This window comes from Vulpes lagopus, chromosome 2, assembly GCF_018345385.1.
Source record: "Vulpes lagopus strain Blue_001 chromosome 2, ASM1834538v1, whole genome shotgun sequence".
NCBI classification, from domain to species: domain Eukaryota; kingdom Metazoa; phylum Chordata; class Mammalia; order Carnivora; family Canidae; genus Vulpes; species Vulpes lagopus.
The window spans coordinates 155,779,282-155,802,301 of record NC_054825.1 but is presented as its reverse complement, the minus strand read 5'-3'; the positions used below and the strand labels follow the sequence as shown (position 1 = coordinate 155,802,301).

Sequence of the window (23,020 nt, the reverse complement as noted above, 5' to 3'; positions counted from 1 at the left end):
GGGTGTCATGTAGCCATAAGAAGAAGGTGATGCACTGCCACAGCTGTGATGCGCAGGAACCTGGGACCCCCACCACAAGAGAAGGAGACCAGATGCATGGTCATGGTCGTGTGACTCCAGGTGTTCAGAACAGACCGACCTGCAGGCAGAGGAGGAGAAGGGGCGGGCACTGGGGGCAGTGACAGAGCGTCCTGAGTGCACCTGGGACGGTGCCTGACGTGTGCACAGGTTAAGTGAGTGGTCAGGGATGTGGATTATCTCAGGGAAGGGGCTTGAGGATTCAGGGTCAACACAGATGTGAGGCAAGTGTGGCAACCAGGACTCAGGGATTCCTAGCCTGCTGCCACAAGTGCCCTGACCAGGGCCTGGCTGGGTCCCCTGGCCTCTGTCCTGGGACATTCTGGGCTGTCTTGTTGTGTCGCAGGGCAGTGAGTGGCTCCCCGAGCCCTGTCCACTGGGCCAGCTCCCTTCTGTGCCGAAACAACTGGCCATGCTGACCACCCACCCTGACCTCCTGGACCCTCTGCACCCCAGAACCAAGTGCCAGGCTGTACATGGGAAGCTGCACACTGGCTTTGCCCTTGTCCGAAACATAACCTGCGTGCTGCAGAGCATCTGCCAATGGCGCGCTGTGGCTTCAGCAGGCCCAGAGTGCGTTACCTCACTTCCCGTGCACACCGAGTACGTGCTGGCCCATCCCCCTTGCCTCCGCCCACACTCGTGGGACAAGGCCTGACGCGGCCCCTGGAGGGGTGGAAGCCAAGGCCTGAAACCCACCCAGGCCACAGGTTTGCACATCACGACTCACAGGCCGTGGTGAGACCCATGAGCAGCTCCCCCTGTGGCCTGGGCAGATCCAGCCTTCCCCATGCAGTGTGACACGCCCATGAGGTCTGTGGGGTCCCCAGAAGTCACCCCACCCTCCTCCAGGGACAGCACAGCCTCCAAGCATAAGCCCTGGGGCTGATGGAGGGCACGTGAGCCCTGTGGGCAGCGAGGGGAGCCCCCAGCTCACAAGCTGGCCCCAAACACCACGTGGCAGGGCAGGTGAGGGAGCGCCATCCACTGACATGAGACCCAGATGCCTGCATTTTGGGCCCAAATTGGACACGGCAACTCTGCCAAGCACACGCCCAACTCTGAGCACTCAAACCAGTTCCAACTGGCCACTGGGTGGTTTGGTTCCCCCAAAGAAGCATCTTCTTCCAGGTGGACTGTCAACTGCAGCCCTGAGGACAGGCACAGGCAGAAAGCAGGGGACGTCCTGTCCTGATGGGCCGGAGAAGGTGGGCGCGGGAGGACCAGAACTCGGGGGCCTGGCAGGCTCCCTCTCCGTGCCCTCGGAGCCTCCAACCCGGCACCTGGCACACTCATGCCTCAGCCCCCGGGCGCCCTGAGTGGGAGTAGACCCTCGCCTTCCATGAGGAAACCATGCAGAGGCAAACCACGGACACATGGAACTGTGCAAAGATAAACACACACCCACGCAACTCTGGGAAAAATGCTGTCCTCACACGGGCCAAGCCAGGCCTCTACTCACCAGTCCTGTCCACCCCAAGAAGGACTGAGGCCCCCAAGTGGGTGTATGGGGGGTGGGCAGTGAGGTCATGCCAAGGAGACTCCCTGCCTGGAAGGTTCCAAAGCAGTGCTGATGCCCTAGGCCATGGTTCCTGCCACCTGGAGCATGGCCACTGGATTCTGGGTGGTGGGGAAAGAGTAGCAGGACAGGGAATGCAGGGCCCAGCCCTGACGAGGGGCCTGTGACAACTGCACAAACCAGCTAAAGGACATGGAGGGGTCTTGGGGCTGGGTCTCCCCTCCCACCCCAGCAAGTTCTAGGCAGGTTAGCAGCAACAGCCCAGGCGGGACCTGCTGTCTTCAGGCAGACACCGCAGCTGGTCTGGCCAAGCAATGTGGCATCTGCAGGGACATGGATGCTGCCACAGCCGCTGTGGCCAATAGGAGGGCCGGCCCTTGGCGGGGACAGGAGGGGGCAGCCAGGGACCTTCTCCTGGTCCAGAGACCCCCCCAGCACCTGGCAGGTGTGTCCCGTGTGCAGCTGCAGAGACCAAGGTCCAGAGACCAAGAACTCAGTGGTCTGAGTTCACCTGTGCCAGCCGTCCAGGCAGGGGGTCCACCTGTAGACACGCTGCCTAGACCCCCAACCCCCTGGGGGCTGTGCACCTCCTGGTGGGGTCGGTTCCCAGGAGACCCATCCCCTTCCTCCTCTGTGTGGGACTCCACCCCTGCTGCCTCACCTACACACCACAACCCCCACCTGGAGCCTGGTAAGGCTGCTCCTGACCCCTACCCGCCCTTCCTTCCAGCCAGCTCCAGGTACCACCAGGCAGCAACCAAGCCTCCCTGGCTCTTGCCCTGTGTTCCAGGGCACAGAATTCCACTGGGATGTCTGTCATTTACTCCAGGGCTCAAGGCACGTGCAGTCCACCTGGGGCAGCAAGGACAGGGCCCCTGGGCAGAAAGGTCACCTGGGCAGAAAGGTCACCCACTGGGCAGGTGAGGTGGACTGCCTCCAGCCCAGCCTCTCAAGGGCAGCCCCCCCTTGCCGAACAAGGACCCCCTTCCCCTCCCCCAGCGAATCCCTGGAAGGCCTCAGTCTGTGCACCAGACCTGACTGCCTCCAACCAACTGCTCCCCAGCCACCCCAGACTCTGCTTCTCCATCTCCAAAATGGGTCTCAAGGCCTTGTCCCAGGACAGATGCTAGCTGGGCCCATCCACACAAGTGAAGAGGTCAGAGGTCAGGACCTAGGGCTGCCAGCCCAACCGTAGGCATGCGGACAAACCACCTGCTCCTTGGTTCCCCCCACCCCCACAGGGTCATCAAAAGGACAAGTTCTGGAGCAGCTGGAACCATCCCATGTGCTGAGCACACCTCACACAAATTGCACTACAGAGGCCATGAGGTCCTCCTGGAAAGCCGGCATTAAGCTATCGGGGTTTGGTCAGAGGGCATGGTACAGCTGGCATAGCACGAAATGGGCATGGCAGCTGGACCAGGCACTGGGAACTATAGCTACCCTCAAAGAGGGGATGCCCCAGGGGGTGACCCCGCACGGCTTGCACGTCACACCAAGGCAGGTGGAGAGTGGCCTCCTGGGGGTAGCGCATGTCATTACATGCATGTAGTCCTGGCTCCTCCACCAGGCCTGGCCGTGGGTGCCAGCCTCACAGGGAGAGGGGATGGCCACTTCAGAGGCCAGGAGGGAGTCTGGCACAGCAGCCCAGGGAAGCCATATGCCCAGGACCAGCAGAAGAGCGATAGGAACAGGGTGCAGATGGGGCTGGGCCTGTGGGGCAGGAGGCAGGGCCCTGAGAGAAAAAGGTGGCTGAGCGTGCATGGGGTGGGGAGTGGCCGGCTTCCTCCTGAAGCACCAACAGGAATGGCAGGAATCCCAGCCCCACAAACCTGCTTCCTACAGGACCAGCTGAGCTCATGTCCTGACACCCAAAGCCAGGAGTCAGCAGCTTACCGGGGCTCTCCCGACGGCTCAGACATGAGGAGCCAAACAGGCCTGGCCAGGTGAGGCCACCTGGTGGGGCGAGGCTGCAACCACCTTGGTGAGGTCACCCTGCATTCCCAGCGGCCCTCCCCCCACCCCCACCATGGTAATCCCGGTAATCCCATGGGAAGAAATTAACTCACGAACTCTGGCTCCACACATCTGAGGCCTGCCCACCCCCTGGATCCAAGCCCAGTTCTTCCCAGGCCCGCAGACCTGCATGAACTGTGACCCCAAGCCGGGGTAGGTGACCACTCTCCACTGCTGCCAGCCCCTGGGCTGCGTCTCACACCACAGGAGCCCCCTGCCAGCCTCGGGTGGCCCTGATGTCGAAGCGGGGACCTCAGAACCGCCCGTCCATCTGGTCGGCTGTCCCTGCCCCCCAAGTACACAGGGCAGAGAGCAGGTCCCCGTGGCCCAGAACGAGGCCCCTTGCTCTTGCTGATGAGAAGCCAGGGGCCTTAGGCCACGGCCAGAACAGCCCCCAGGGACTCCAGGCCACACCCACTGTCCCCAGCTCGCTCACCCCCCTTGAGGATGGCCACGTGCGGAGGGCACGACACACCTGCCCTGCCCTCCCCTGGGCTCGCTGGTACCTCCTTCAGCTCCTGCGCCACGGATGCCAGGCGCTCATTCTCCGACTGTGTGTTGGTGAGCACGTTCCGCAGCTGCTTAAGCTCCGTCTGCAGCTCCAGCACCTTTCGCACATAGTACTGCTCCTTGGAGGCCGACTCCTGGATCAGACTCTCCTCCCGGCTCTCACCATCCGCGGCCACCTTCTTGTGGTTCGTGTGTGCCTGTCCAAACGCCTGCGCAGAGACCAGATGCTCGTAAGACAGAGGCCGCCGCCTGCAAGCTCTGGGGAGGACACCCCGGTAGGGACACTAGGGTCGGGGGGATACAGGGGGTAGGCCATGGATGAGGGAGTGCAGGACACCTGAGGCTCACAGGGTAGCAGGGCTAGTGGTCAGGTGGGAACAGAGCCAGGGAGGAGTGAGGTGGGGCTGATGGCCAAGTGGGGCCAGGCAAGGAATGACCCAGACGATGAGGTGGCTCTGGGACCCCCAGCAGCACGGACCCTTTCAGGAGTCAGGCTGCTGACCCAGGAGTGGGGCAGGGAAGTCCTGTCCTAGGACCAGGGCAGATCTGAGGCCCACATAGCACCCCTCTGCCCCACTCCAGATGGAGAAACTGAGGCCAGGGCGGCCTGGGAGGATGTGAGCCCAGGTGTGGGCCAAGGGAGGAGATGGGAAGGTGAACCAGTCGACAGACCAGCGTGTGTGCCCCAGTGGGAGACCCCACCCACCTGCCCAGTGTCTGGAGGAGAGCTGAGAGGACGCCCTAACCCCACCAGGCCCAGAGGGGAGAGGATGCCCCCATCCCCACCCCTTCCCCACCCCAGGCCAAGGGAGGGCTCCCAGGGAGGAGGCGGGTACACCTGGCGTGGTGTAGCCGACCAGTCTCAGCCTAGGCCCAAGACCAGTCACCAGGACGACCCCCATGGGCCTCCCCCCTCACTGGCTACCCCATGCAGACTCCTTACAGCCTCCCCGCTCACTGGGAGGGCTCTTGAAGAAGGAAGAGTTGATGTCTTTATTTCTTGAAAGAAACGGGCATTTTCACTTATTTCACTATCTGAGATGAAACCTAGAAATTCTGTCCAAGAAAACTGGGAAAACAGGAATAAGGGGAAGGCTGTTACTGCACAGGACCACCTTCCGACATAAAGAACCAAACCGTAGAAAGCTGGTGGGGCCTGGCTAAAGGAAGTGCGGTCTGGTTGGGGTCAGCATTCTGTGAAAACGCCCATTTCTTTTCAAACCAAGTCAGCTCTGCTCTGAGACTCCGGGTGCTGTCCTCTTCTGTCTCAGTCCCAGATAAAAAGTCTACACAGGCCTTGCCCAGCCTGGGCAGCGGCCCTGACCCCCAGCTGCACAGCAGCCTGGGGTGAGCAAAACCTACCAAACTTCTGGAAGCAGAGCAAGGACCTGACCCACAGGGCAGGTGTGCTGGAGAGCCCCGGCCAGCTGAGGGCTTCCCCCCAAGCCTGCAGACAAGCCCAACCAGGTGGCCAGGGCCAATTACACGCACAGCCTCAAATTGGAGTGTGGACATCCCACTGGGTGTGGGGTCAACCATTAGAGGCTGTCCCAAGGCCAGACAGCTCAACGCGGTGATGCATGCAAGCGTGTGCACATGCATGTCCAGGCCTGCCAGCCATCCACGGCCCAGAGTCTGGTACCTCCTGCTGAGCTAAGAGGACAGTCACAGGGACTGGGTGTGGCTCCTCGCGAAAAAGTGATCATTAACTGGGAACTTTGTGTCAATTTTCAAGTCACAGGACAACCAAGTAGTGAGGCACAGGGCACAAGCAAGCTCCAGAACAGCCCTCATCTGCCTCAAAGGGCCCGTGGCCATGGTGCTGGAGGAGATGGTGGGGAGCAGGCCAGGAGGCCTTCAGGGAGGAGGCAGTGCTGCAAGACGGTGGACAAGGCAGCAAAGGCAGCAGACCTGCGGACAGAGGGGACAGTCAGTGTGAACCTGTGAGGGCGCCACCCAGGTGGACCACATGGAGCCACTGGCAGGGGAGGCAAGGAGGTGGAGCAGGTTGTGACCTACACAGCTGAAGGTTTCAGACCACATCCCCGAACAACGCACAGGAATAACAACAGCACCATCTCGCACTCAGGGAAACCAGCAGGCCACAGCAGTGAGCATGGCTCAGACTGGTGCCGTGGTAGCTCGGGGCTCAGGATGCAGGCCGAAGCCGGCACACACGGGGCGGCGACCCTGAGGCCATGGAAGGTATGCAAGATGGAATCACAGAGTGATGCGAGGGGAGCACTGCAGGGATTAGCAGCCGATTCCACGATACTGGCAAGCTGAAGACACAACTGTGGGTTACCCAGGGTAGGCGGAGCCCCAGGGAAGAGGAGGGTGAGGACAGAATACGCACTAGAACCCAGAATGGTCTAAGACATCCAGACTTATACGTAGTGGCGCGTCCAGCCCTGAGCACAAGCAACATGAGAGAAACCACACGAAACTCCCTAAAGCCAGCATAGCAGAAGAAACACTAAAACCACCCAGAGGGATAAGCAGTACAAGATGACATCAGATTTCTCCGGCTATGGGACACAGCAGAATCACCGAGAAAAAACAAAGCAAACCCATTACCGAGAGCGCTCTGCCCATGAACCTCCAAAAACAGCCATGAGATGAAGACAAGGGCTTGAAAGGACTGAGCACCTGCAGACCTGCATGACCAAGACATTCAATAAAATCCTTCCAGCAGAAGAAAAACAATACCAGATGGAAATCTAGATTTAGGAAGAGGAGTGAAAAGCACCAGAATTGATAATTACGGAATAAATATAAAAGACTTATTGTTCTTATTAAATTCCTTTAAAAGATAATTAACCAGGGACTCAGTACAATCTGAATCAAACTGCCAATGGCTTTTTTTTTTTGCAGAAATGGAAATTTATATAGGATTGCAAGGGGTCCAGAACAGCTAAAACAATATTGAAAACAAAACAGGAAGACTCAAATTCTCTATTTCAAAAACTTTATAAAATGCTACTGTGACGATGACCGTGTGGTACTGGCATAAGACAATCCAGACCAATGCAACACAAGAGTCCAGAAATAAACCGTTGCATATGCGGCCAATTATTTTTGACAACAGTAAAAAGATAATTCAGTGATGAAAGAATAGTTTTCAAAAAATGGACATCCACATGCAAAACAATGAAGGTGAATGCCTACCTCACATCATATACACAAATCAACCCAAAATGGATCAGAAACCTAAATGCAAGAACTACAACTAAAACTTTCTGAAAAGGGACATCTGCGTGGCTCAACGATGGAGCATCTGCCTTCGGCTCAGGTTGTGATCCTAGAGTCCCAGGATCGAGTCCCACATCGGGCTCCCTGCATGGAGCCTGCTTCTCCCTCTACCTGTGTCTCTGCCTCTCTCTCTTGGTCTCTCATGAATAAATAAAAAAAAAAATCTTAAAAAAAAAACTCTCAGAAAAAAAAAAAAACAGGGATTAATCTTCATGAACTTATTGGCAATGGGTTTTTAACATGTGACACCATAAGCATGAGCAAAAACAACAAAAATAAACTGACTTCATAAAAATTAAAACATTTGGTATCAAACGTTTATTAAATATGGTATCAAAGAACATCATCAAGTGGAAAGACAAGCTACACAATAGGAGAAAGTACTTTAAAAGAAAACCATTTATTTATTTATGAGAGAGAGGATGGGGGGGAGGGAGAGAGAGAAAGAGAGTCTCAAGCAGTCTCCTCTCCGAGCAGAGCTCGACATGGGGCTCAGTCTCACAACCCTGAGATCATGACCTGAGCTGAAATCAAGTGTCAGACACCTAACTGACTGAGCCACCCAGGGGCCCAGGAGAACATACTTTTAATTTTAAATCTTCTATCTGATAAGGCTCTACTGTCTAGAATATATAAAGAACGCCTGTAACTCAACAATAAAAACACAGCCTAATTTAAAAATGGACAAAGAATTTGAATAGACATTTCTCCAAAATATAAATAAACGAGGGGGCAGCCTGGGTGGTTCAGCGGTTTAGCGCCTGCCTTCAGCCCAGGGCGTGATCCTGGAGACCCGGGATTGAGTCCCACATCAGGCTCCCTGCATGGAGCCTGCTCCACCCTCTGCCTGTGTCTCTGCCTCTCTCTCTCTCTCAAGAATAAATAGATAATCTTAAAAAAATAAATAAAAGACAAATAAGCTCAAGAGAAGACACTCAATGTAAGCAGACAATAGGGAAATGGAAGGCAAGTCAAAAGCATAATGAGATAGCTGTAATGGAGTATAAAATAAGGAAAATAACAAGTGCTAGCAAAAATATGGAAGAACCAGAACCCTCATGTATTGCTGGTGGGAATGGAAAATGATGCAGCTGCTGTGAAAACCAGCCTGGCAGACTCTCGAAAAGTTAAACAGAGCATCATATGGTCCTACAATTCACTCCTGGGCATAAACCCAAAAGAAATTAAAATATACATCCATATGAAAACTTGAATGCTAATTTTCATAATAGCCAAAAGGTAAAGACAATGCAAAAATCTACCAACTGATAAATGGATAAACAAAATGTGGCCTATCTATACAGCAAAATATCAGTAATAAATTAAAATGAATTACTGATACATATAGTACAACATACATGGACTCTGAAAATATTCTGTTATATGAAAAAAAAAACAGTCACAAAGGACTACATATTGTATGATTCCATTTATGTGAAATATCCAAACTGGGCAAATCTATAGAGAGTGTACACAGATTGGTGGTTGCTCAAGGCTGGAGATGGAGCTGGAAGGGGTGACAGCTAAGGTTCAGGATATCTTTTTTTTTTTTTTTAAGATATTTATTTTTTGAGGGAGAAAGAGAGAGATTGCGAGCACTAGCAAGGGGAGAGGGGCAAAGGGAGACAGAGAAGCAGACTCCCCACTGAGTAGGGAGCCTGACTAAGGGCTCAATCCCAGGGCCCTGAGAACATGACCTGAGCCCAAGGCAGAGGCTTAACTGACGGAGCCACCAGGTGCCCCAGCTCAGGCTATCTTTTGACTAATGAAAATATTCTAAAATTGGTTATGGTATCAATGCACAACTCTGTGAATACACTAGAAGCCACTAAATTGTACATTTCTTTGGATTGTACGTTTTTAAAAAAGATTTTATTTTTAAGTAATCTCTGCACCCAACATGGGGCTTGAACCCACAACCCCGAGATCAAGAGTCACACACTCGGGATCCCTGGGTGGCGCAGCGGTTTGGCGCCTGCCTTTGGCCCAGGGCGCGATCCTGGAGACCCGGGATCGAATCCCACATCAGGCTCCCGGCGCATGGAGCCTGCTTCTCCCTCTGCCTGTGTCTCTGCCTCTCTCTTTCTCTCTGTATGACTATCATAAATAAATAAAATTAAAAAAAAATTAAAAAAAAAAAAAAAGAGTCACACACTCCACTGATGAGGCCAGCCAGGTATCCCTGAGTTGTACATTTTATTTTTTTTTATTTAAAACAATTTTTTTAATATGAGAGAGAGAGAGAGAGAGAGAGAGAGAATGCAGCAGAGACACAGGCAGAGGGAGAAGCAGGCTCCATGCAGGGAGCCTGACGTGGGATTCGATCCTGGGTCTCCAGGATCAGGCCCTGGGCTGAAGGCGGCGCTAAACCACTGAGCTACCCGGGCTGCCCTTAGTTGTACATTTTATTTTATTTTTTTGAGTTGTATATTTCAAATGAATTAACTGCATGGTATGTTAATTATATAAATAAATAAAGCTGTTAAAAAATAAAGTTGTTGGGATCCCTGGGTGGCGCAGCGGTTTGGCGCCTGCCTTTGGCCCAGGGCGCGATCCTAGAGACCTGGGATCGAATCCCACATCAGGCTCCCGGTGCATGGAGCCTGCTTCTCCCTCCGCCTGTGTCTCTGCCTCTCTCTCTCTCTGTGACTATCATAAATTAAAAAATAAATAAATAAATAAAGTTGTTTACAAATATTAAAGGATAGAAAAAGATAAACTATGCTAATACCCATCAAAAGAAACCTAGAATGCTTCTATTGATATTAGATAAAGTAGATTTCACTGCAAAGAATATTACCAGAAATAGAGGGTTATTTCATGAGAATGAGGCTAATTACAAAAAATATAATTCTAAATGTGTATGCACCTAATAACAGAGCTTCAAAAATACATGAAGCAAAAACTAATAGATCTGCAAGAATAAACAGATCCAAAATTTTAGTTGGAAGCCTCCAAAGTCATCTCTCAGTTACTCAGACTGAGAAGACAAAAGTATCAGTAGTAGGACATAAACAATACAAACAACACTATTGACTAAACTGGCCCAAGGGACATGTAAGGAACCCCAACCAACGGCAAGAGCTCACACATTCTTTTCAGGGGCACATGGAACATTGACCCAGACGGGCCATATTCTGGGACATTAAACACATCTCAAAATTAAAAGGATTCAGGCCATACAAAGTAGGTGCTCTACCCACAGAAAATTAAATGAAAAATCAGTAACAGAAAGATCTGTTTAGAAAATCCCTACACAGGGCAGCCCTGGTGGTTTAGCAGTTTAGCAGCGCCTTCAGCCTGGGGCGTGATCCTGGAGACTCAGGATGGAGTCCTACGTCAGGCTCCCTGCATGGAGTCTGCTTCTCCCTCTGCCTGTGTCTCTGCCTCTCTCTCTCTCTCACATGAATGAATGAATGAATGAATGAATGAATGAATGAATGAATAAATAAATAAATATTAAAAAAAATTAAATCCCCACATATTTGGCAATTAAACAACATACTTCTAAATAATGCATGGATTAAAGATGAAATACTTTTAAAGTATTTTTTCTTAAAGATTTATTTATTTAATCATGAGAGACAAACAGAGAGAGAGAGAGACAGACAGAGGCAGAGACACAGAGGGAGAAGCAGGCTCCCATGCAGGGAGCCTGATGCGGGACTTGATCCCGGATCCCAGAATCACGACCTGAGCTGAAGGCAGACACCCAACCACTGAGCCACCCAGGCATCCCCTTTCTAAGTATTTTTAACAGAATAAAAATGAAATGAATATGAGAATTTGTAGGATGCCACTAAAGCAAGTATTTAGGATATTTACAGCACTACATGACTATTTAGAAAAAAACAATCCAAAACCTTAGCTTTCACATTACAAACTAGACCAGGTATGTGTATGGGGCTTGAAGGCAGAGCTAACAGCCCTGCAGTGCTGAGGAGTAGTGTCCCAGTGTTCACTCCAGCTCCCCAAACCTGCTTCTCTCCAGAGTTTTGCCCAAATGGTCCCAGGGCCTCCCAGGCCAAGGGATAAAGGTTTTCAAGACCTGCCTGATGGCTGCCACCCTCTTATCTCCTCATCCTAGGTATCAGGTTCCCTTGTATTGAACACAGAACTAACAACCCTACTGGAGCATGGATTGCACCCTCTCCACAGGCTGTGTGCTCCTCAGGGAGGACGGTTTCTCATTTATGGTGGGTCTTTGGGCCCATGTGCTGTGTGACAAGAGTTTAGCCAGTCACACGGTCTCCCTTCTCAGCCAGGTGCCTGTGTATTAACTCAGACACTCAACCAACACTGGACAGCATGGGCGGGGGACAGAGAAAGAGATGAGCACACTGCCTAAAATCCTCTCCAGCACTCACCCTCTGGTGGGGGTGTGTGTGAGTCATACATCCAACTACTCAGGAAAACAGCAGGTGCTAATGCTAAGTACATACCTGTACTATGTATATGTGCTGCCGAAGCAAGCACATACATACCTGTTCTATGACCCTCAATTCCCACTTGGGAGAGAAATACCTACATGTGTGTATGAAAAGATACGTTTTTTTAAAAAAATTTTATTTATTTATGATAGTCACACAGAGAGAGAGAGAGAGAGAGAGAGAGAGGCAGAGACATAGGCAGAGGGAGAAGCAGGCTCCATGCTCCATTAAAAAGATATGTTTTTTTAAAAATTTTTATTTATTTATGATAGTCACACACACATACACATACACACACACACACACACACACAGAGGCAGAGACATAGGCAGAGGGAGAAGCAGGCTCGAGCCCGATGTGGGATTCGATCCTGGGTCTCCAGGATCGCGCCCTGGGCCAAAGGCAGGCACCAAACCGCTGCGCCACCCAGGGATCCCTGAAAAGATATGTTTATAGGAATATGATTTACAAAAGCCTCAGACCAGACAGCTCCCAGCAGTCTGTTGATAGAAAGTATGTGATCCAGTCACATGATGGAATACTACACAGAAATTAAAATTAGTAGGTCACTGTTACACAGACAACAGATGAATCTCACATCATGTTAGAAGGAGCCAGACACAATAAATAGAGCAAATACTGTGTGACTCCATTGATACACACAGCTCTAAGGATAAGTAAGATGAATCTATGCTGCTAGAAGTCTGGACAGGGATGGCCTCTGGTTGGGATGGGCCCTCGAGGAAGGCTTGTAAGGCTGGAGTGTTCCAATTCTTGATGTGCTATGTTCAGCTTATGAAATTTCACACTTATGACTTGTGCTCTATTTCCTCCCAATTAAAAGTAAAAATAAAAATAAAACTCTAGAAGAAGAGCAAATGAAATTCGGAGAAAAAAAGGCCAAAGTAGGGGACACTCGGGTGGCTCAGCGGTAGAGCACCTGCCTTTGGCTCAGGGCATGACCCCGGGATCCTGGGATCGAGTCCCTCATCAGGCTCCCCACAGGAAGCCTGCTTCTCCCTCTGCCTTATCTCTGCCTCTCTCTGTGTCTCTCATGAATAAAATAAATTAAATATTAAAAAAAAAATGACCAGAGTAGAAATCAGTGATATAGAAAAAAAGATAAAGAAAATCAATGAAATCAAAAGCAAGTTCATTGAAAAGGTCAGTCAAATTGATAAACTACCCAGCCTAATGGGGGTTGGGGGCAGATGATGGATACCAAGAATGAATGGTGACAGCACTACAAACACTAAAACTAATAGGGGAATATTATTAACAGCTTTACACCAATAACTTTGACAACTTAGTTGAAATGGACAAATTCTTTAAAAGACAAACCATTGAGTCTGCTCAAGAAGAAACAGATAATCTAGAGGGCATTAGGTGAAGTGAAGTAAATCAGACCGAAATACTACATGATCTCTCCTCTATGTGGCATCTGAAAAAAACCAAGAGCCATGCTCATAAATACAGAGAATGGATTAGTGGTTACCAAAGGCAAAGAGCTTTGAAAATAGGCAGAGGTTAAAAAACAAAAGAAAGCAACTTTTTAAAAAGATTGATTGACTGATTTATGATAGACATAGAGAGAGAAAGAGAGAGAGGCAGAGACACATGAGGGAGAAGCAGGCTCCATGCCAGGAGCCCAATGCGGGACTCGATCCCGGGACTCCAGGATCGCACCCTGGGCCAAAGGCAGGCGCTAACCCGCTGAGCCACCCAGGGATCCCCCTACAAAAAGCAATTTTAAAAAAGCTAAAAAAAAAAAAAAAAAAGCTAACTGTATTGAGTTTTCCTTAAGTTCTTTATTTACCATCCTCACCATTTTTAAGTGTACAGTCCAGTAGTGTTGATGACATTCACACTGCTGTACGATGTCTCCAGAACTCTTTTTTTTTTTTAAAAAAAAAGGACAATGCAAAGACAAGACACAGACTGAAAGAAAATCTACGCAAATCACAATCTGATAAAGGACTTCTTTCCAAAATATAAGAGCTCTCAAAACTGAGTAAGAGAAACTACCCCATAAAATATGAGCAAAAGAACTGAACAGATGTTTCCTGTAGAAAGACACATGTGTGGGAAAGGAGGACACGAGATGCTCAGAGGACAGTGACTGGGGAGATGCCCCCCATACTCCAGGGACTTGGGGATGAAGACACCTGCCCCCACTGAGGTGGGCACACGCCACCCTGCTGCCAGGGTATGGACAGGCAGGCAACCTGGCAGCTTCTTCAAGGGGTATGCAGACACCTGATATGAGGCACAGCCATCCACCCCAGGTCATCATCCAAGAGCAGTGACAACGGTGTGCAGACGGAGCGTCCCGCAGGAAGGCCTGTGATACCTGCCGATCCTCCTGAAGCGGCATGGGGAGGGCTTCGGATCCATGCCGGCCCCTCTCCGTCAGTGACACCCCTCCAGCTGTTTACCCCAGGTGTCCTACCCCAGCTAGGAGGCCCCATCCCTGTGCTCACTGCTCAGCTCACAGGCCAGAGGACGGGCATCTGAGGTGAAGGCCATGCCCCTGTCCCACTCCCACCACCTGAATCTCTGCTGATCAAAGCATGCCCCAACACCCAGCACCACCTGGAAACCTGTTTCCCCCCCAGGAAGTGCTTGGAGCAGCAGTGTGCATGCACCCTGACGGCATGTGAGGCTGTGGGCGTGCTCGTCCTGCCCTGCCTTGCTCCTCTCAGGCCAGTGTTCACTGAATGCCCCAAACTTCCCTGGCTGCTATGAGGAAGAAAGCTGATGCCTTCCTGGACCGCAGGATGCACGTCTGGGCTTGGAGGTACCCAAAGCCGTGCTGGGGTGATGTTCCCAGAGGGGCACACCCTGCCCACAGTCCTGAAGTGCCCGGGCCAGGCGAGCCCCAGCGTGGCCGGGCACGCCCAGGCGTGAGGTCACGGGCAGCTGTACACACGTTCATCCTTGCCATGTGGACACAGCACACACACCTGCACTCAGGGCCACATGTGGCAGGGGAGGCTGGGCTTGCCAGGCAAGGAGGGGTTCCTGGGGCAAGGGCAGTGGGGGGCGGGGGCAGCAGGAGCACATGTCGAGCAGGGCAATCCCCAGGGGCCATGAGACTTTAGCAGTGGGGAGTACCTTCCCCAGGGGACTGGACGGTGGCGCAGGGTCGTGGGAGGACCAGGGCCCAGGGGATGTGGGATAGCAAGGGGCAGGCCCTCCCCACACCGTCCTCACCTGCCTGGTATGCAACCACCGCAGGCCCAGCATGCCACAGCCTCCTCACAGGCTGGGCGGGCAGTGACCACGAGGGGCGTGTGATCCTGAGCACAGCTACACACATGAGCACAGGCCTCCATTGGTCCCCGCTGGCACACAGGAGGCTCCAGACCCTTGGCCCCCATGGGCCCCCACCAGGCCCCCACACCCTAGTGTGGCTGAGATGCACAGACAACAAGGGCCAAGTGCTTCTGCTGAGCAGGGGACAAGCAGCCTGGCCCTGGGAGGGAGGGGGGGTTGCTGCAGCCCTGCCAGCCACCCCTGCCCAAGCCTGGTTCTGTAGGCAAAGCTGCACCAAAACGGAAGCTGGGGTCACTGCCCTGGGTCCACGGGCACTAGAGGGAGGTCTTGGAGGGTCTCTGAGCCCCAGGTCCACACACAGTCAGTGACCCCTATGGGTGTGGAGAGTTGGCTGCCCGCAGGGTGTAGGGGACAAGGATGGGAGGGTGGGGATGTGGGGGCAAGCAGGAAGAGACCCCAAGCTGCCCTGCACTCTGGGCACCAGATCTGTGCTTGCCAGGCTCCCAGGGAACACCTGTAGCTCCAGAGCAGGGACCTACTGCAGGTAGGGTCTGTCTGTCCCAGTGCTGTCTGCAGGCTGAAGGCCTAGGAGGCCGGAGGGCAGAAACCGGACCACCCTGCCCATTCCTGTTCCGCTGCCGCCCACACTGAATCCAAGCTCATCCCTTCCAGAGACACACCCAAAAGTGATGTTTCCCAGCAGCTGGATGTCCCTCAGCCAAAGGGACACATGAAATTACCACCACACAGGCCCGGGGGCTGCGGCAACGGCTCCCAACTCCATCCTGTGGGGCAACAGCAGCCACAAATGGCACAGAGCTGTAAACTCTCTTGCCAGTCCAGGCTGAACGGCACGATGTGGCCTCAAGATGTAGTCTCCTGACCCCTGGTCTAAGCCAGCATCTCATCACCCGCAGCCACTTGTGTGGCTTGTTATACAAGACCTAGAAGCATACGTAGAAGGTCTGTCCCCAAGTCCAGCCTGGGCAGGGCTATGCATCAGTCAGGCTTGGAGCGGGAGGGCTCCAGGGTCAGGGATGCGTTAGGAATAAACCCAGAGGCAGGACTCAGCTAACTGGGAGGATCCCTGGACAAGAAGCTCCCCCTCGGCCATGGCCAACCCCAGCACCTGGCTGACAGGGAAGCGGGGATCAGTACAGGGGTGCTTGCTGCACCCTGGGCCCGTGCGACATGTCTGACCTGGCGCTGGGGCAGCTGGGAACCATGCCGGTGCAAGAGGCCTCGTGAAGCTAGAAGAGCAGCCCCGCAAGGGACCGCCCCACCCATGTGGTCAGCCAGTCCCCGGGGCCCTGGAGGGCATTCTGCTCTGCAGTAGCCACGCAGTCTGTCCCCCAAAGGGAGCGACCATGAGCTGGCCACCGCCCCGGCCCATGGAGGCTAGCCCCTGGTTTCTGACACATGTACGTGGGGCCCAGAAACAGGTCTGTGTGAGGAGACAGAACCCAAACACTTAAAAACTGATCTCTTCAATAATATTCATACCCAAGAGGGCCTATAGGACAAACAGCAGGAAATGTATCATCTCAGCGCATGGGGATCGCCACCCAAGCAGCACTGTGCTGTGGGAGGGGGATGCACTAAAAATACCCCGTAAGGATAAACACAAACACAGACTCAATAAGGTAAACAGACCCATCTCAAGCTGTTCTCAAGGGAGGTGTCACAACAAAGGCTCAAAGCACAATAAAAAAAGCAAAAGCAAGTGGGCTGGTGTATTTTGTCCACCTGGAGACAGTCTTACCCAGTGTGGTGGCCTACGTGGGGCACCTGCCTCTGAATCAGGCAACCAGAGGCCAGTGCCCCCGCCTGCCCCATGTACCTCAGGAGGGTATGCTCATCAGGGCAGGGCCAGGGCTGCATCCCGAGCCTTGTGTCCACGGCCACAGCCACTAGAGGGGACAGGGGGCGGTCACCCAGAACTCGGTGAGCATGCCAGAACTCCTACAGGAGCTCCCACCCTCCCCCACTGGGGGCCCAAGGACACATCGACCTGCCCTGGGAGCGCCAATCCAGAGGCATCAACACCATTCAGTTACAAAGACACAGATGGGCCACCTGAAGGGTCAGCTTCAGCAAGCCTGCTAGAAGTCAGCCATGCAGTGCAACGCAAGGTGAGCTACAGACGTTCCTGCCACAGCCAAACTGACGTGCGAAAGGGAAGTTAGAGAGCAGCCGCACGAAGGCACGCTTAGTACGATTGGTGGCATCTCCAGCAAACCTCTGCAAGAATGCACGTGGTCACTGTCTTTACATCCTAATACAAGCACCTGAGCCGAGGTAAGTCCACCCGGGGAAGATGTAAAGATAGTGGACAGGCCCTGGGGTCCTGGCCCTAAAAAGGACAAGGCCAGGGAATCTGTCCTGGGTCAGAGAGGCAAGGATGCAAGGGGACGGCTTTACTTCGGAAGCGCACAGAGGAACAGCCCCAGGAAATCCCCAAGCCTCCCCAGGTAAACTGCTGAGGAGCATCTAACAGGGACAATTGATGTATAATTCCAACAGCAGAAAACCTTAACCCTTGGATGCTACTTCACCTAGAAACACAAGACTTAAGTCGTAGGAAAGGACAACACTGATGGGAGAGGTATGAGTGCCACAGGGTCATGGGGAGCATGAGCCACGCCACAGGCAGCACCTCCATGAGACTGGAGGAAGCTGCCCCGACCATCCGGGGTCACTGTAGAGCATGGTGAACTTTATCCTGACCGTTAGCAAGCAGGACTCCCCTGTACCTCCTAAGACAACTGAAAGGTGTGATCCATGTACCGTCATACTTACTCTGTCAATGGGTATGATTCTGGGTATTTCAGTATATTCCCCGAGGGGTGCGGCCACCACCAACATGACTTCCACGCTCTCCTCACCCACTAGCAGTCACCCCCTAGCTCCCCTGCCCCAACTACAAAACCACCAGTGTCCTTTCTGTGTCCGGAGGTTTGCCCATTCAGGACCTCTCATGGAGGGGGAACTTCACCCGACACGACCCCTGTACCCTGCCTCTCATGGAGCATCACGTTCCAAGGATGGTGCACGAGGGGCGGGTACCAGCGCTTCACCTCGGGGCTGCCTGGGATGATGTGGCTGTTAATACTCACACGGTGTCTGTGTTCATGGGTACACACGCAGGAGCAACGCTAACTCTGTGTTTAACACCCCAGGGAGCTGCCACACTGTCTGCCAAGGCTGTCGCACCATACCACTTTCCACCAGCAAAGGGTAGGTTCTGATGTCCCCACATCATCATCAACACTTGCCTTGGTCTTTGATGCACTGTCCCAGGGGCGTGAGGGCCCCTCCTGTTAAAGACCCAAGCACTGACAACACTGGCCACCAGTCCTCACTAACGTGCCTTCGCCATATCATCTCCCTTAACACCAGTCTCAAAGTCCTCAGGAGGATTCCAGCTCATGTCTTTTTGGAGGAAGAAAGTAAGGCCCCAGGGGAGGAGGCCTCAGCTGTCCACGGCAGGGGACCACTGGGCCACCTCAACCCTTGGCCGCTCCTCCCTCTGTGCCAGCATCAGAACCACTCACGGCCCGATGACAGGAGGACCTGTACCCAGACCACTACAAACTCCAATGCATCAGTAAGAGAAAGGCAGACACATTACAGAAACCTTGGTGAGGGTCCCCAACAGGCTCTTCACAAAGGACTGCCTCCAAATGGCCAGGTGACAAAGGCTTGGGGCAGGGGGCAAGAGAAGTGCTGCAGCCAGTAAGCGTCCAGGACAGACATCCCCGAGGGAGGCCCAAGGACATGGTGCTCACGTAGCACCTGGAACAGGGCGGCTCCAAAGCCCTGCCCCCAGCCCCGCTCAGCACAGTGGCTCTGCTCCCTTCCAGCTTCTGTCTAGGAAGGAGCTGCCACAGATGGAGAGGCCTGGGAGCCTGAGCACCTCACAGTCTGTGCCAACGGGAGCCCATCAGCTTCTATCTCATGGGAAACACCTCCTTGCACAGGGGGGAAAGCAGACTCAGAGCAACTGACTCCCTGTCATGTCCCAGGTGGCACTGCCTGGGAAGGCACAACCATCACCTGGCCCCAATGATAGTCTTGACTCAAATCACTTGGGGAGCCAGAAACATGCGTTCACAGGTGCAGGTCACCTGCTAGGTGACCCTTCCCATCTCAGGGGATTGGGCCTGGAATGCTGCAGTTCTCCAGGGCAGCGCCCATTAATCCCCAGATCTGGCTGGGGCTGGTCACACTGGTCCTCAGCCCCACTTCTCAGGAGGAGATTATCTCCTCCTAGCACACAGCCCTGCACCCAGGCGCTGGGTCATGGAAGCAGCAGAGCCTGAGGAGGGCTTGGTCCCAGGGGACCAGGTGGCTATCTGTGTAGTCTATTGGAAGAGGTAAGAGCACAGGTGCAGAGAGCCTGGCACACCAGTGACTCCAACACCCCCAGGGGCAGGTGCTGGTGACCCTGATACCTACCTGGCACCTTGCTCAGGCAGAAAGCCCACAGTGAACAGACAAGCTAACCCTGCCAAGGGCCAGCAGGGCTGCTGAGGCCAGGCGGGGTGGATGGCCCCCGCTGGTGACCCTCCTGCCGGGGCAGCCATGGGAGCACAAAATACTCTGTCTCCTCACAGGTGAGCTACACACCAATGTCAGAAACAAGATGGCTTACAGGACACAATCTTGTGGACAGCAGCTAGAGTCGCTCTGGAATCTTCCATCCTATGAGATCAGAGGGAGATCAGACCCTGACTAATGCAGTCCACCACTGGAAGAAGCGTTTAGTGAATCCCAACAAGTGGGAGACCAGACAGCCAGCCTGAGCAGCTTCCGGGAGCCCCAGAGAGAGAAACAACAGAAGGAGGGGCCAAGCTCCCATACAAGGACAGAACCCAGAGGCCTGTGACACCCTTGCAGGGTCCCCACCAGCCACCTCTCAGAGCCAGGGTATCAGCAGGGTCTATGTGGCGGCTGGGGTGAGGGCAGGGCTCAAGTGCAGTGAGCCCCACCCTGGGACCTTCCAGTCCAACAGCAGCCTAAGGCCAGCACTCTTAACATTCCAGGTCACAGAGGACACAGCTGGGGAGGGGGCACCCAAACCCCCACATACACCATGTGGGCTGGGTAGGAGGGAGGGAGACCTGGCCTACGGGAACACAAACACCAGTGGGCCCAGGGCACCCATGCCCAGTGGCTAGTGGGCACCACCTCAGTGGGGTCAGGGTGCCCGTGCCCGGCGGCTGGTGGGCACCCCCTCGGTGAGGTCAGGGCACCTGTGCCCGGCGGCTGGTGGGTACCTCCTCGGTGGGGTCAGGGCGCCCGTGCCTGGCAAGTGGCAGATGCTCAGTAAATGCCTACGGATGAAGAACAGGTTAGACATGGGGACACTGCAGGGTGGGTGGGTGGGGACTACAGGCCAGTGAATAGACAGGTGCTAGCAGGTCAGCTGGAGGGCGGGGGGGGGGCTGTATGCACACTCACACAAACTCCACCTGGCTGACCAGGGACCCCTCCCGTCCCAGGCAGTCCATGTGTGACATTTGCCCCCATCAACTCATCCTCCCACTGGGTCACTTCCGGCCTCAGTTCTCCCTTGGAGCACCCATACACTGGTTGTGGGGGTCAGACAAACCAGACTGAGGACAGACACCCACATGGGAACAGAATGTGGCTGCCTCGGATGGATGTCACCCCCCACCCGCCCACATTTGTCCCATCGCCAACCACGCACCCCAGCTGCCCTGGGCAGCGTCCAAACATTAAGCTGCTTTTAAACACTGGGAATCCACTCCTGGGCAGGAGGGATTTAGCCAGAATCGGGTGCATTTAGAGAAGATTACACCCTAATTGCCTCAGTGTCAGCAGGCAGGCTCCTGGCCAGCTGAGCCCCAGGGCTGGCGACGGTCCCCTGGGACCCTGGCTCTACCACCCGGGGACCTACAGGCCAGTCCTAGCACCAGGGGACAAGCCCCTGTGTTCCTGTAGCAGCTGGGCGCCCAACACAAACCTCATTCAACAGCCTGCAGCCATGGCAGGAAGGGCAGTGGTCCAGTGGCCATCTGCCCCAAGCCCCCAGGACGGCTTGGCCTAGAAATACCAGGAGAGCAGTCTGCACTGGGAATCTGAGCATCTCCATGATGAGCCCCATGTACAAGGGACACCCCAGCAAGCCACAGGGTCAGCCAGTGGGCAGAGCTTCCTCCTCGGGACCCAGGGTTCTGCAACCTTGGGACAGATGGTCTACGGCTTTGGCCAGAGGGACACAGTAGGCCTCAGGGTGAGTACCCCTCACACCTGGCTCTCTGTCATGGTCACCGGCAGGGTTGGCCCCAGGTGCCCCCAAGGAACCAATGCAGGATCACTGGCCACGAGGGGCTCCCACGCCTAAGGAGAGAGGACACTGCTCCACATGGGGAGACAGCCTCACCATCCATGCCACACACCCTGGGACTGGGCAGAGGGGTAAGGCTGGCAGGGCCCTCCTGTGCTGTGACACACATACATGGCACACGAGCCACCCTCACCCTCCAAGATGCCGGGGACCATTGTACAGCCTGTGACAATAGCACCAGCATGGCTCACATGCAGCAGCCACCCCACCAACTTCAGCCCACTGCCCTGCCACTCTGGCTTCTCCGAGATCCACGGCCACAACTAGGTCCTAAAAATAGGGAGGCATTCCAGACCTGAGCTGGTGCAAGCACAGGTGCTTGACCCAAACACCTGCACACGGACGATTAGAGCAGCTTTGCCAGCCAATAATCGTGCAAAACTGGAAGTGACCAAGATGCCCGGCTTCAATGGATGAACAAACTGTGGTTACATCCATGGAAAAATGTGTGCAAACTTTAAAATGTCATTTAGAAGGTGGGGGGACCCTGGGAAGAAATGCAGAACGTGCTTAAACAATCTACCTGTACTTCAGATGGATGAAGCCACCTCACCGAAGGGGACAGGGGACACGGTGCTGGCTCAAGCAACTGACTTGGCAATAAGCAGAGTGTAGAGGACCAAAGGCATAGAGGCACTGTGCTCCAGGTCAGCAGCACCCAGCACCAGCACCCAGGACTGGAGCACCCTGTAGCACCAGAGAGAAGGAGGGAGGGATGGAGCAACGGAATAATCACAACCGTGAGTGTGGAAGTGAGGCACTCCACAGAGCACAGGGAAAGATGTGTGCTGGGCAGCCAGAGCATGTGGGAGCCCCGCCTGGGCCAACCATAAATGCAGGGCATTCCTGAAGACCTGTCTCAAGGCCAGTGAAGACGAGGAGCAGGCTCAGGGTGGAGCCCAGCACCGGCACCGGCACCCAAGGAGGGGCCAGACCTAGGGGCCTAATGGGCTGGAAAGAGGTTTCCAGAGGGTGGTGGCCACATGAATGACAGTGGTGGCACCAAAGCACAACAGGGGTGTGTATGTCACCCTTCTGGAGAGAGCGAGCAGCCCGTGGGGAGAGTAGCCCGCGGGACACCTAGAGGAACGGGTGTCAGGTCCAGCCACTGGCTACTCCACACCCTTCCCAACTACTGCCTGGGTCAAGTGCACAGGCTAGTAAGCTGATCACTGGGCTGGTTTATCAGGAGTAAAGTCAACTCTCACTGAGTGGGACCCAAAGGGAAGGAAAATCCATATGAAGACGCTGTCCTGTGGCAGCCTTCAAAGACAAGGGCACAAGGACACAGAGAGGTGCTGGTTATTTTGCTTTATAACCACGTGCATTCTCTTGCTTTCTGTCAAGATCTAATAAAAGGATTACCCTAAACTGACAAGAGACCATGAGCAACCTCATGAGCTAAAGACTGGGGCATGCAGAGGCACACACACATCCCCATGGCTCAGGGGACACACTAAAGGATGGACACCTGATAAAACCAGTAACACACAATCAAGACAGTGAGATAACTGCACAGATCGATGGACACAACGGAGCAACTGAATAGGCCCATCCATGGCGATT

At 54.0% G+C, this 23,020-nt stretch overlaps 1 protein-coding gene across 2 annotated transcripts in view; it reads right to left on the bottom strand.

The window, feature by feature from the left end:
* The window catches only part of BICD2 (BICD cargo adaptor 2), a 39,183-nt gene that overhangs the window by 8,679 nt on the left and 7,484 nt on the right, over positions 1-23,020 (bottom strand). For both annotated transcript variants that reach the window (XM_041743268.1, XM_041743270.1), the window contains exon 2: positions 4,120-4,332. In XM_041743268.1, coding sequence (XP_041599202.1) covers positions 4,120-4,332 — 213 coding nt within the window. The remainder of the gene's footprint in view (positions 1-4,119; positions 4,333-23,020) is intronic.